This window comes from Leptodactylus fuscus, chromosome 5, assembly GCF_031893055.1.
Source record: "Leptodactylus fuscus isolate aLepFus1 chromosome 5, aLepFus1.hap2, whole genome shotgun sequence".
Taxonomy (NCBI): domain Eukaryota; kingdom Metazoa; phylum Chordata; class Amphibia; order Anura; family Leptodactylidae; genus Leptodactylus; species Leptodactylus fuscus.
The window spans coordinates 12,453,693-12,468,820 of record NC_134269.1 but is presented as its reverse complement, the minus strand read 5'-3'; the positions used below and the strand labels follow the sequence as shown (position 1 = coordinate 12,468,820).

General features: G+C 47.3%; 1 protein-coding gene across 1 annotated transcript in view; it reads right to left on the bottom strand.

The window, feature by feature from the left end:
- The window catches only part of HES7 (hes family bHLH transcription factor 7), a 38,537-nt gene extending 23,409 nt beyond the window's left edge, over positions 1–15,128 (bottom strand). Inside the window, exons 1-2 of the mRNA XM_075272456.1 lie at positions 15,046–15,128; positions 2,675–2,770 (exon numbers count right to left, since the gene is read on the bottom strand). Coding sequence (XP_075128557.1) covers positions 2,675–2,770; positions 15,046–15,087 — 138 coding nt within the window. The 5' untranslated portion in view covers positions 15,088–15,128. The remainder of the gene's footprint in view (positions 1–2,674; positions 2,771–15,045) is intronic.

Here is a 15,128-nt window from a genome sequence, read left to right as displayed (position 1 = left end):
GTATATAGAACTGCCTGTGCCCCGGACCATGAAAGGTCCTCTTTAAAGGAATCCTATCATTGGATTCCCTTTTTTTCTTGATAACACGTAGGATAGCCTTAAGAAAGTCTATTCTTCTCCTACCTTTAAATGTCTTCTCCACGCCGCCGTACGGTAGAAATCCAGGTTTTCTTTGTTATGCAAATGAGTTCTCTTGCAGCACTGGGGGCGGGCCCCAGCACTCAAACAGCACTGGGGACGTCCCCAATGCTGCGAGAGAACTCTGCAGCGCCTCCTCCATCTTCTTCAGGAACGCCCTCTCCCTGTGTCTTCCGTCCTGGGTTTCAACCTACTAGACCTCGGGCAGAGCCGACTGCGCACACCTGGACCACAAGAAAATGGCCGCTTACACCAGTTTACTATGTAAGTGGCCATTTTCTTGTGGCCCGGGCATTCGCAGTCGGCTCTGCCCGTGGCCTAGAAGTTTGAAACCCAGGAGGGAAGAAGACACAGGGAGAGGACGTTCCAAAAGAAGATGGAGGTGGCGCTGGAGAGTTCTCTCACAGCATTGGGGATGCCTCCAGTGCTGTTTGAGCGCTGAGGACCGCCCCCAGTGCTGCGAAAGAGCTCATTTGCATACCACAGAAAACCGGGATTTCAAGCGAACGGCGGCGCGGAGAAGACATCTAAAGGTAGGAGAAGAATAGACTTTAAGGCTATTCCTACGTGTTAAGTCAGAAAAAAAGGGAATCCAGTGATAGGATCCCTTTAACATCAACCTTCATAAATCTGCCCCAGTGTTGGCAAGTATGCAGAAGACTCAAACATAGTTGCCAGAACTCACAGGAAGTGGGCAATATAGGGCATGGTCAGCCACAAAAGGGGCAATGTTTGGGTACAATTAACCCCTAAAGTAGGTGGGGCTGCAAGTCTCCTGGAATTTTCTTGCAATCTATTTCCTAACTGACAAGTCATCTGTAAAGGCAACACAATAGTCTGGAACAGCTACAACATTAAAACATGGTGTTAATAAGGCTATGTTCACATCTGTGCAGTGCTGAAAAGCCTGTGCTTAAAATTCATGGCAAGCCAATTGCAGCACGGTCGTCTGCAAAGGGCGTGAGGAGGCGTTCACATTTGCACCCCTGTCTGCCCGGTGGTTTCTGTTTTAATCCCCGGAGAAACTGGACAGGGGACGGCTTCCCGGTGGTCAGTTTTAAAACCCATTCAATTGAATGGGTTTTTAACGCAAACTGCTAGTGTCTGTATGCGGCCTCTCTGCAGGGAAGCCGTTTTTGTTTTATTTAAAAATTTTTTTTTTTTTTTTTTTTTTTTTTTTACAAGGACACAAAGTCAGACATGCAGGACTTTGAATCTGTTCAAAAAACAAAAACAAAAAACGGTTTCCCCACGAAGAGGCTGCATACGGAAACTGGCAGCTTGCTTTAAAAACGCATTGAATGGGTTTTAAAGGGATTCTACCACTAAAACACATTTTTTTCTAGTTAACACGTCGGAATAGCCTTTAGAAAGGCTACTCGTCTCTTACCTTTAGAAGTGCTCTCCGCCGCGCCGTTCGTTCAAAATACCGGTTTGTACCGGTATGCTAATGAGTTCTCTCGCAGCGATGGGGGCGTCCCCATTGCAGCTCGAAAACCGACCGCAGCGCCGCCTCTATGGTCTTCTGTATCCTCCCCTTGCTTCTTCAGTGTCCTGTCGGAGGCCTGCGCAGTACGCTCTGTTCGGCGAAGATTGCCGAACGTACTGAGCATGCACGAAATTGCGGTCCCAGCCATAGTGCGGGCACTGCAATTTCGCGCATGCGCAGTACGTTCGGCAATCTTCGCCGAACAGAGCGTACTGCGCAGGCCTCCGACAGGACACTGAAGAAGCAAGGGGAGGATACAGAAGACCATAGAGGCGGCGCTGCGGTCGGTTTTCGAGCTGCAATGGGGACGCCCCCATCGCTGCTCCTGCGATGGGGACGCCCCCATCGCTGCGAGAGAACTCATTAGCATACCGGTACAAACCGGTATTTTGAACGAACGGCGCGGCGGAGAGCCCATCCAAAGGTAAGAGACGAATAGCCTTTCTAAAGGCTATTCCGACGTGTTAACTAGAAAAAATGTGTTTTAGTGGTAGAATCCCTTTAAAACTGACCACAGTCCAGTTTCTCTGGGGATTAGGGTGGAAAACCCCTGGTGGACAGTTGCGGTAGTGTGAACACCCCCTTAATCTGGCAGCATGATGGATTTAGTGCAAAAGTCAAATTTTCCATAAATGCAGAATTTTTGGACATTGTGAAAAAAAAAAAAAAAAAAAAAAGCTAAATTTTACATGTTCAATAAGAATGTGGAAATTTCCATAATGTGAGTTTTGGAAAAATACATGTTAATTTTTATTAGAAAGTTTTGGATTTATTTCCATATATTGCATTAATTCCTTATATAAGGAGGAAGAAAAAGAAAAAAAAAATTTCTGCAAAATTTTTCCCTGTGTGACCAAAAGCTGAGTTCACAGGGAGTGTTTATGTAGAATTTTTTTTTTTTAATCATACGGTTTTATATTAAATATGCAGATCAATAAAAATAATTAAACAAAATAACTTAAAACTGCATGCTTTTCTTTCAGGAAAAAAAATGCACTTTGTGAACACAGCCCAAAGAATATTCACAGAACAGAGAATCAGCCTCACCGGATTTCCGGTCAGTTTCAGAAGCAGAACCCTCATTTCATCCAGACTCCGGTTTATTCGATCCCTTCTCTGCTTTTCTACCACAGGCTTCAGGATCTAGAAGATTAGACGACAGATCAATCCCTGTAAGACAGCGGAGCCAGGAAAAACAAGACAGGTGGGCAGACAGGTGTAATGGAAATCGCCATACTTGTCACTTCACTACTTAAAGGGATCCTATCATTGGATTCCCATTTTTTTCTGACTAACATGTAGGAATAGCCTTAAGAAAGCCTATTCTTCTCTTACCTTTAGATGTCTTCTCCGCGCTGCCATTCGGTAGAAATCCTGGATTTTGTCCGTATGCAAATGAGTTCTATCGCAGCACTGGGGGCGGGCCCCAGTGCTCAAACAGCACTGGGGGCAGGCCCCAGTGCTCAAACAGCACTGAGGGCGTCCCCAATGCTGCGAGAGAAATCTCCAGCGCCACCTCCATCTTCTTCTGGAACGCCTCTCTCCCTGTGTCTTCTTCCAACCTTTGTTTCAATCTTCTAGGCCTCGGGCACAGCCGACAGCACTTGCCCGTGGCCACAAGAAAATGGCCGCTTACTCAGTAAAATGTGTAAACTGTGAGCAAACGGCCATTTTTCTTGTGGCTGCAGACATGCGCAGTCGGCTCTGCCCGAGGCCTAGAAGATTGAAACCCAGGACAGAAGAAGACACAGGGAGAGGGCGTTCCTGACGAAGATGGACGTGTCAATGGAGATTTCTCTCGCAGCATTGGGGACACCCCCAGTGCTGTTTGGGCGCTGGGGCCCGCCCCCTGTGCTGCGAGAGAACCCATTTGCATACCGAAGAAAACCCGGATTTCTACCGTACGGCGGAGCAGAGAAGACATATAAAGGTAAGAGAAGAATAGATTTTCTTAAGGCTATTCCTACGTGTTAGTCAGAAAAAAGGGTATCCAATAATAGGATCCCTTTAAAGGGGAACTCTATGTAAAATCTTCTCCGCCACTCTTTGCAGCCTTCAATAGGCGCCGCTCCACTGATTTTGGTACAGTTGAAATTTTTTCTCTAGCCCCCGTCATCTCTTAGCAACTGCTAGTTTTTGTATCTAATAAGGTATTAACAAATGGGCGGTCCTGGACTAGAGCAAACAGTCTGGGACACGCCCACCTGACAGTAGAGCACTGATTGCTCAGGAACGGTGAGGGCTAAAACAAAAATTCCAACTGTGTCAGAATCAGTGGAGCAGAGACTATTATATGATTGAAAGAGGTGGAGGGGTTGAAAGGTCCTCTTAAAGGGAAGGGAATTAAGGGTGATGGATATTGTTGCCTTATGCTTCACATATCAGATCACTGGGGGAGGGGGTCCACCACATCCAGTCAGAAGCTGTCACCACCAAAATGGCTGTTACCTGTGTGGTGGCTATGCCAGGCACTATGCATAACAGGATGTAGTTTAACTTTGTGAGGATAAAGGAGATCAAGACCTGGAGGGAGCACATCTCCAAGAAAGTCGAGACTTCACATTTCATGAAATTAGTGGACATTACATAAGATTTCCATGACTGCGTCGTTAAAGGAGTTTATTGGGTAGAGTCCCCCATCATCTATACAAAAAGCAATGGAAGGGGACCTTTCACCAACTCCAACTCTTTGCATCCTTCAATAGGCGCTGCTCCACTGATTCCAGCACAGTTGGATTTTTTTTCTCTAGCCCCCACCATTCCTGAGCAATCAGTACAGTTAGTTTCATCAACAAATATGCCATTTAGGCTCTTTGTTGTAGGGTGGGCGGTCCTAGGCTAGAGCAGGTAGTCTGAGCCCACCTGACAGTAGAGAGCACAATATGCAAATGAATGGGTTTGAAAAATGCCTGCAGGTTTCCGTCTCCTGTCCAGTTTCTCGCAGGAAACGGAAACCTGTATAACCCGGCCTATGTTACAGATTTGTTGATGAAACTAACTGCACTGATTGCTCAGGAATGGTGAGGGCTAGAGAAAAAATTCCAACTGTGCTCCAGAATCAGCATAGCACCACCTAGTGAAGGCCACAACCCGCAACCTCACGGTCACTGCCACAGAAATGGGCACCAAGGCATGAATACTTTCCATATTTTCCTTAAAAGGGGTTGTCTGGGATAAATTAGAACTTTACCTAAACTAAACCCCCTCCCCCACCTATATATATATATGTATATATTTATGGCTGGGGCGGTCATGTGAAAGCTCCAGGCACATTTCCTGATAATGTTTAATTTTGGTGTTTTCGGAGACGGGGCCACCAGTTCTTCTACCCCCGTCCTTACCCCTCATACTCACCAACTCCACTTCTGCTGGGTGTCACTTCCTTGACAAGGGAGCAGGAGCCTGCGCAATAGAACGCCGGCAGAAGCAAAAAGAAGCAGCTAACCTTTGCGCATGCGTGGCTTCTGCTAGTGTTCTATTGCACAGGTGCCATTGCCAGATCCCAGGTGAAGAGGAAGAAGAGGGGACAGCGGCACCCCAAAGTCATCTCAGGAATGAGAAGACAGGTAAGTATGAAGGGGTGGGGATGGGGCAAGGGGACTGAATTAGGTAGCTAAATAGGGGTTGTAGTCCATGGGCTAGCTAGGGAAATGGGCAGTGGTATAACTAGGAATGGCTGGGCCCCACGGCGAATATTTGAAATGGCCTCCACACCCCTGACCCCAGCAAACCCAATTCCCCCCGTGCGCACACACAAAACGCATTCCTGCACACAGTATTATGCCCCATAGTGGCCCCAGTACACAGTATTATGCCCCATAGTGACCCCTGCACACAGTATTATGCCCCATATTGACCCCTGCACATAGTATTATACCCCATAGTGGCCCCAGTACACAGTATTATACCCCATAGTGGCCCCTGCACACAGTATTATGCCCCATAGTGGCCCCTGCACATAGTATTATACCCCATAGTGGCCCCAGTACACAGTATTATACCCCATAGTGGCTCCTGCAAACAGTATTATGTCCCATAGTGGCCCCTGCACACAGTATTATGTCCCATAGTGGCCCCTGCACACAGTATTATCCCCCATAGTGGCCCCTGCACACAGTATTATACCCCATAGTGGCCCCTGCACACAGTATTATGCCCCATAGTGGCCCCTGCACACAGTATTATGCCCCATAGTGGCCCCTGCACATAGTATTATACCCCATAGTGGCCCCAGTACACAGTATTATACCCCATAGTGGCCCCTGCACACAGTATTATGCCCCATAGTGGCCCCTGCACATAGTATTATACCCCATAGTGGCCCCAGTACACAGTATTATACCCCATAGTGGCCCCTGCACACAGTATTATGTCCCATAGTGGCCCCTGCACACAGTATTATGTCCCATAGTGGCCCCTGCACACAGTATTATCCCCCATAGTGGCCCCTGCACACAGTATTATACCCCATAGTGGCCCCTGCACACAGTATTATGCCCCATAGTGGCCCCTGCACACAGTATTATCCCCCATAGTGGCCCCTGCACACAGTATTATACCCCATAGTGGCCCCAGTACACAGTATTATACCCCATAGTGGCCCCTGCACACAGTATTATGTCCCATAGTGGTTCCTGCACACAGTATTATGTCCCATAGTGGTTCCTGCACACAGTATTATGTCCCATAGTGGTTCCTGCACACAGTATTATGTCCCATAGTGGCCCCTGCACACAGTATTATGTCCCATAGTGGCCCCTGCACACAGTATTATGCCCCATAGTGGCCCCAGTACACAGTATTATGTCCCATAGTGGCTCCTGCACACAGTATTATCCCCCATAGTGGCCCCTGCACACAGTATTATGCCCCATAGTGGCCCCTGCACACAGTATTATCCCCCATAGTGGTCCCTGCACACAGTATTATCCCCCATAGTGGCCCCTGCACACAGTATTATCCCCCATAGTGGCCCCTGTACACGGTATTATGCCCCATAGTGGCCCCTGCACACAGTATTATGCCCCATAGTGGCCCATGCACACAGTATTATCCCCCATAGTGGCCCCTGTACACAGTATTATGCCCCATAGTGGCCCCTGCACACAGTATTATGCCCCATAGTGGCCCATGCACACAGTAATATGCCCCACTAGCTGGTACCCGCGACTTCGTCTGCGGTGATTGTAGCAGTGGGTATATACAGGCGCGGGTAAGGTTTTCGTACTGTGTATAAGGTATGGGATATGAAATGTAACTTTGTATCTTGTTTTTGCTGTAATTCTGAGAATACATGAGACTTTTGTGTTGAATGTAATTTGTATTTCAGCCGCTATACGGTGTTGGTATAAACTGTATATAGTGTGTTTGGGACAGAGGGATTTCAAGTGAACACACGTGGATATACGACGTTGTATGATTTGTTATTTTCCGCCAGTACATGTAAGTTTTGGGCACAGGATACTCTTGAGCAGCCACATAAAGTCTGGCCCTGTGCATAACAGTTTAGTAACTCCATGCGCCTCTTATTAATAGCAATTAACCCCATCATGTCCCTCACATTAACCCTTGTGTAAGAGTTACTGATATGTGAGAGACTTGGAGGTAATAATTAAGTATCTTCATTACTGAGGTCTTTTATTATTACCTCCATATGTCTCACATATTAGTAACCTTTATATGAGGCACACAGGGGTTAATATGAGGGACATGATGGGGTTTATTCCTATTAATGTGAGGCACACAGGGGTTAATATGAGGGACATGATGGGGTTTATTCCTATTAATGTGAGGCACACAGGGGTTAATATGAGGGACATGATGGGGTTTATTCCTATTAATGTGAGGCACATGGAGTTACTAACACTAAACTAATAACCCCAAATGCCTGACATTAATGAGAATAGTAATCCTATGTACCTGTGTGTTTTTCAGTTTCACTTTGCTAGCAGCTTCCTCTCCTTCTCGGGGAATCTTTGCAGGATGCAGACCACTATAGCAGGCACAGACCTGAGCGATTAAGCTCCACCCCCTGGGTTTCCTGCACCCCTCTCAAAGGGGAGTGTCCTTATGCCTCAGCTCTAGCAGAGCACGGACTTCATTTAACTCTTGCAGGTCCTGTGCTGCTGGTGTGCCAGTGAAATATGGCAGGAGTGCCACTCTTGGCACGTGTGCCAGGGGTTGCTGACCTCTGCTGTAGAGGGTAATATGAATTTTGTGGCTTGCTATGGTCCAAAGTGTGTGAGATTGCAGAGATAGTGATGTGAGTTTGGGTTTTGTGGGGGTCCTGGGAAAAATGTATGTGCGCTATTATGACGAAAAGTAGCCTATTGCGCAATCCTGTGTAGTAACTATGTTTGTGGAAAATTTCAGCCAAGTCGGTGGAGCGGGTTTTGCGTGATTGAGGAACAAACATCCAAACCCACAAACATCCAAACTCACAAACTTTCTAATAGGATAGTGACCCCTGCACACAGTATTATGTCCCACTAGCTGGTACCCGCGACTTCGTCTGCGGTGATTGTAGCAGTGGGTATATACAGGCGCGGGTAAGGTTTTCGTACTGTGTATAAGGTATGGGATATGAAATGTAACTTTGTATCTTGTTTTTGCTGTAATTCAGAGAATACGTGAGACTTTTGTGTTGAAGTTACTTTGTATTTGAGCTGCTATATATACGGTGTTGTGAGAAACTTTACATAGTGACTTTGGGACAGAAGTATTTGAAGTTAACCCTTTCCCGCCAATGGCATTTTTTGATTTTTGTTTTTGACTCCCCTCCTTCTAAACCCCATAACTTTTTTATTTCTCCGCTCCCAGAGCCATATGAGGTCTTAATTTTTCTTGGGACAAATTTTTCTTCATGATGCCACCATTAATTATTCTATATAATGTACTGGGAAGCAGGGAAAAAATTCTGAATGGGGTGGATTTGACAAAAAAATGCATTTCTGCGACTTTCTTAGGGGCTTTGGTTTTACGGCGTTCACTGTGCAACCAAAATGACATGTCCCCTGTATTCTGTGTTTCGTTACTATTCTGGGGATATCAAATTTATATGGTTTTATTTACATTTTGACCCCTTAATAAAAATCCCAAACTGTGTTAAAACATTTTTTTTTGAAAAGTCGTCATATTTCGACAGCCGTAACTTTTTTATACGTGCGTGTACGGGGATGTATAGGGCGTCTTTTTTTGCGGGGTCGGGTGTACTTTTTAGTTCTACCATTTTCGGGAAATGTTATTGCTTTGATCACTTTTTATTCAAATTTTTATCAGAATCAAAAGAGTGAAAAAACGGCGGTTTGGCACTTTTGACCATTTTTCCCGCTACGGCGTTTACCAAACAGGAAAAATATTTGTATAGCTTTGTAGAGCGGGCGATTTTGGACGCGGGGATACCTAACATGTATGTGTTTCACAGTGTTTAACTACTTTTATATGTGTTCTAGGGAAAGGGGGGTGATTTGAATTTTTAATCCTTTTTATTTGTTTTTATATTTTTTTTACTTTTTTAAAAACTTTTTTTTTTGCATTTATTAGACCGCCTAGGGGTATTGACATGGGTCGGTGGTGTCGCGGATTGTCAGAGCGGTGGGGGTCGGCAAACATGGCTGCTCCGGAGCGTTAAAGAGAGCCTCCTGGAGTATTGTTAAGGTGAGGGGCAAAGTGGTAAAGTATATGTATATGTGACTGTGTGGGGTTAGGGGCGAGGCTGTAGAGGGCAATAGGAATTTTGTGGCTTGCTATGGTCCAAAGTGTGTGAGATTGCAGAGATGGTGGTGTGAGTTTGGGTTTTGTGGGGGTCCTGGCACAAACGTATGTGCGCTATTGTGACGAAAAGTAGCCTATTGCGCAATCGAGTGTAGTGACTATGTTTGTGGAAAATTTCAGCCAAATCGGTCGAGCGGGTTTTGCGTGATTGAGGAACAAACATCCAAACATCCAAACACACAAACCCACAAACATCCAAACTCACAAACTTTCACATTTATAATATTAATAGGATAGTGGCCCCTGCACAAAGAATTATCCCCCATAGTGGCCCCTGCACACAGTATTATCCCCCATAGTGGCCCCTGCACACAGTATTATGTCCCATAGTGGCCCCTGCACACAGTATTATGTCCCATAGTGGCCCCTGCACACAGTATTATGTCCCATAGTGGCCCCTGCACACAGTATTATGTCCCATAGTGGCCCCTGCACACAGTATTATGTCCCATAGTGGCCCCTGCACACAGTATTATGTCCCATAGTGGCCCCTGCACACAGTATTATGTCCCATAGTGGCCCCTGCACACAGTATTATGTCCCATAGTGGCCCCTGCACACAGTATTATGTCCCATAGTGGCCCCAGTACACAGTATTATGTCCCATAGTGGCCCCTGCACAAAGAATTATCCCCCATAGTGGCCCCTGCACACAGTATTATGTCCCCATAGTGGCCCCTGCACACAGTATTATCCCCCATAGTGGCCCCTGCACACAGTATTATGTCCCATAGTGGCCCCTGCACACAGTATTATGTCCCATAGTGGCCCCTGCACACAGTATTATGTCCCATAGTGGCCCCTGCACACAGTATTATGTCCCATAGTGGCCCCAGTACACAGTATTATGTCCCATAGTGGCCCCTGCACAAAGAATTATCCCCCATAGTGGCCCCTGCACACAGTATTATGTCCCCATAGTGGCCCCTGCACACAGTATTATCCCCCATAGTGGCCCCTGCACACAGTATTATGTCCCATAGTGGCCCCTGCACACAGTATTATGTCCCATAGTGGCCCCTGCACACAGTATTATGTCCCATAGTGGCCCCTGCACACAGTATTATGTCCCATAGTGGCCCCAGTACACAGTATTATGTCCCATAGTGGCCCCTGCACAAAGAATTATCCCCCATAGTGGCCCCTGCACACAGTATTATGTCCCCATAGTGGCCCCTGCACACAGTATTATCCCCCATAGTGGCCCCTGCACACAGTATTATGTCCCATAGTGGCCCCTGCACACAGTATTATGTCCCATAGTGGCCCCTGCACACAGTATTATCCCCCATAGTGGCCCCTGCACACAGTATTATCCCCCATAGTGGCCCCTGCACACAGTATTATCCCCCATAGTGGCCCCTGCACACAGTATTTTGTCCCATAATGGCCCCAGTACACAGTATTATGCTCCATTGTGGACCACCCATGAACAATTATTATACTCTGTGGTCTTTTCAGACTCCAGAGTATAATAATCAGACCCGGGGAGGATACAAACAAATACTGTTACTTACTAGAGATGAGCGAGTACTGTTGGGATCAGCAGATCCGAACAGCACGCTCGCATAGAAATGAATGGACGTAGCCGGCACGCGGGGGGTTAAGCGGCCGGCCGCCGTCAAAGTGGAAGTACCAGGTGCATCCATTCATTTCTATGGAGCGTGCTGTTCAGATCTGCTGATCCCAACAGTACTCGCTCATCTCTATTACTTACCTCTCCCTGGCTCCAGTGCACTCCCCGCTGATGTTGCCATCTTCAATGATGGACCAGATATCACATGAGCCGGGCTTGCGTTGCGACGCATAATGACACAGGCCCAGCCACGTGATCTTTGGGACGTCACCAAGTAGGCCCGAAGCCTTCTGGAGCCCAGGAGAGGTAAGTAACAGTGTTTCTTATGTTCCCCCACCTCTCCTAGCCCTCCGATCATTATATTCTGGGATCTGAAAACACCCCCGAGTATAATGATAGTGGTGTTCGCAGGGTTTGCGGGCCCGCAGCCTCACTTACTGATCCCGATTTCTGCTCACAGCCATCTCCGCAGACGGGGTAGCATCGGCAACCATGAGCACAAGTGAGAATCGGTAAGTAAATTTAAAAAAAAAAAAAACACTAGGTCCCCTAACGTCCCAGGCCCTGTGGCGGCTGCTACCCCATTAGTTACGCCCCTGGAAAAGGGGGAGGAGGGGTGTTGTGTGCGAGGAAATGAGAGGGGAGATCTGAGTGAACTGCAATGCATCATGGTAGTTGTAGGCTAAGACTGCAGGAAACAGCCGTTTCGAATAGCACACTCCCATAGAAATGAATGGAAGCATGCTATTCAAAACAGCTGTTTCGAATAGTGTTCGCTCATCTCTATTCTGCACGGATGTAGCGGTACGTCCAAGCAGATTTCAGCAGCTGCTGAGACGAGGAGCAGCTGTGACTACAGCCGGAGCTCCCAAAGAGAAAGTGGTATGGTTTATAAAGCTGGGTTCACACAGGGGTATTTTGAACCGGATTGGACCTCAGAATCCGGTCCAAAAAACAGCTAGCCGCGACTGTATGCTGGTGCAGTGAATGCAGTGCACCGGCATCCAGTGGCGGCATTCTGCTCCGGATTAGGCCCAAGTGAATGGGCCTAGTCGGGAGAGAGTGTCGCGCCACTGACTCTGTGGCGGAATCCGTTTCAAAGAAAGGGCATGTTCCTTTTTTCCGCGAGCGGGAAAGGAACCCATTGAGTTCAATGGGAGGCGTTTTTTGGGCCGGATTCTGACACTGATTCTGCCCAAAAAACCGCGTGTGAACCAGTGGCGTAACTAATGTCTTGTGCGGCCTCTCCGCGGTGAAACAGGTTTTTTGGGTTTTTTTTGCATGGACACAAAGTCTGTCCAAAAAAAATACAGAAACACGGCGGATGGACAGGGGCGCAAGTGTGAATGCCCCTATGATGAGTGAGCAGCGCAGCACCAGGCTTTGGGAAACAGCTGATCAGCAGGGTCCTAACAGTCTAAGGGCGGGTTCACACGGCGCCCGATCTCCGTTATACAAGTTTCTGTTTTCTGTCAGAAGAAAATGGAAACTGGCATTCAGTGTCCACCGGTGAGCGCCCGTGAGCGTCTTCTGCTCTCCGCAACGAAACATTTTTTTTTTACCGGACACAAAGTCCTGCATGTCTGACTTTTTGAAAAAATGGCTTCCCCGTGGAGAGCAGAAGACACTCAAATGAATGGGTATGAAAACTGCCGCCGATTAACGTCTCCTGTCCAGTTTCTCGGACAGGAAACAGACACCTGCAAAGCGGAGACCGGGCGCTGGTGTGAACCCGGCCTTAGAGATATAAAGATCAGTGGGGGTCCAACACCCGGGCGCCTGCTGATCATTTCTTTGAAGTTACTGTGATGTTTATGTGAGTGCTGTGACGCCTTCCCTATTTACACTGCAGTTTTATGGTCACCAAACATTGTTATTACAGCCTGTACTAATAGTGCACAACTGCTATAATACAGAGGGAATGTGATGTGAATAGTGAAGGGGCCCCAGACAGCATCATACGTACAGCAGTGGCCCCCACACATCATATTATATACTGAATAGTGGCCCCCACACTGTATTATGTGCCCAGCAGTGTCCCCCACACGGTACTATATGCCTAGAAGTGGCCCCCCACAGTATTATACATCCAGCAGTGCCCCCCACATCATATTATATACTGCACAGAGGCTCCCACAGTATTATATACCTAGAAGTGGCCCCCACACAGTACTATACACAACAGAGTGGCCCCCATACAGTATTATATGCCCAGCAGTGGCCCACACACAATATTATATGCCCAACAGTGGCCCCCACACTGTATTATATGCCCAGCAGTGGCCCACACACAATATTATATGCCCAACAGTGGCCCCCACACAGTATTATATGCCCAATAGTGGACCCCACATAGTAATATATGCCAACAGTGGCCCCCACACTGTATTATATGCCCAATAGTGGACCCCACATAGTAATATATGCCAACAGTGGCCCCCACACTGTATTATATGCCCAACAGTGGCCCCCACACAGTATTATATGCCCAACAGTGGCCCCCACACTGTATTATATGCCCAGCAGTGGCCCCCACACTGTATTATATGCCCAGCAGTGGCCCCCACACAGTATTATATGCCCAACAGTGGCCCCCAAACAGTATTATATGCCCAGCAGTGGCCCCCACACAGTATTATATGCCCAACAGTGGCCCCCAAACAGTATTATATGCCCAGCAGTGGCCCCACACAGTATTATATGCCCAACAGTGGCCCCTGCATAGTGACATATGGCCAGTCGTGGCCCCCATACATTGTTATATGCTGAACAGTGGCCCTCATACATTGTTATATGCTGAACAGTGGCCCCCACACAGTATTATATGCCCAACAGTGGCCCTCATACAGTGTTATATGCTGAGCAGTGGCCCCCATACAGTATTATATAATCCCAACTGCCCCCCTCCTCTCCGCTGCTATTATTACACTCCTGGATCTCCTCAGACCCCAGTGTATAATAATCAGAGGCCCAGGGAAGGTGAATAATGAATAAAAATAGCAAACACTTTATACTCACCTTTCCTGGACATCTTGGCTCAGTCAGTCTGTCTTCAGCATCTTCAGACACCTTCAGACATCCCTGCTGAGGCCTGTGATTGGTCCTCAGTGGACATGTGGGCAGCGCCCTGAAGTCACTACACCAGTATGACCGCTGGGGTCGAATCACAAGCCTCAGTCATGTGACGGAAGAGTGCCGGAGAGGAGGATGAGCCCAGGAGAGGTGAGTATAAGTATGGATTGCCCTGGACTATCATAGTAGTCCGGGGCCCCGGGCATCTAAAGCTGGCATCGAGTCCCTTACCCCACTGGTCCCGAATATTAGAGATGAGCGAACACTGTTGGGATCAGCCAATCCGTACAGCACGCTCCCATAGAAATGAATGGAAGCACCTGGCACGTACACTTTGCCGGCGGCCAGTCGGCGTCACAGGTGCTTCCATTCATTTCTATGGGTGCGTGCTGTATGGATCGTAACAGTGTTCGCTCATCTCTAGTCCCGATCGCACCCCCTGCGACCACGATCGTTACATCACTGCCAGTTACAGCCTCCTCCCAAAAAGAAACAGACATCAGATTTCGCCAAATGTCTATTCTGATATTATAGGGACACAATGTTAGAAAAAATAACCACATAAATAAAATAATATGTCAATAAAACGCCCGTATTAAAGGTTCTGGAGAGGAAAAATTATCTTATATAAAGTTTTTTTAGCAGCCCTTTGTGTTATTAAAGGGAAAGTATCAACATGATATGAAAAAGACAGCACTAGCCCTGTAAACAGCACATGTGAACAAGCCCCTATAAACTGGAGTAATCCTATAATCTGGCATCCAATAATCCAGAATAATCCCAGATAAAACCCCCATCAACAATGGTCTGCTGCAATCTGCTAAGAGACTAAAACTCTCAACATCTTGAATATTGCAGTTTCCAAACTAAAGCTCAATTCACACATTGCAGAAAAACTGCGTTTTGGGGTTTGTTTCCATTGCAGATTTTGCTATTTTTTTTAACCACAAACTACTAAAAAGAAAGGAGATGAAGCGACTCCTGGCACCGGGCTTACCTTCCTGGAGGGAAATGTCTCCGCGCACTCCACGTCAGGCATCCTGACTGCGACTGCGACACACTGCGACCTGTCCCCGGCAC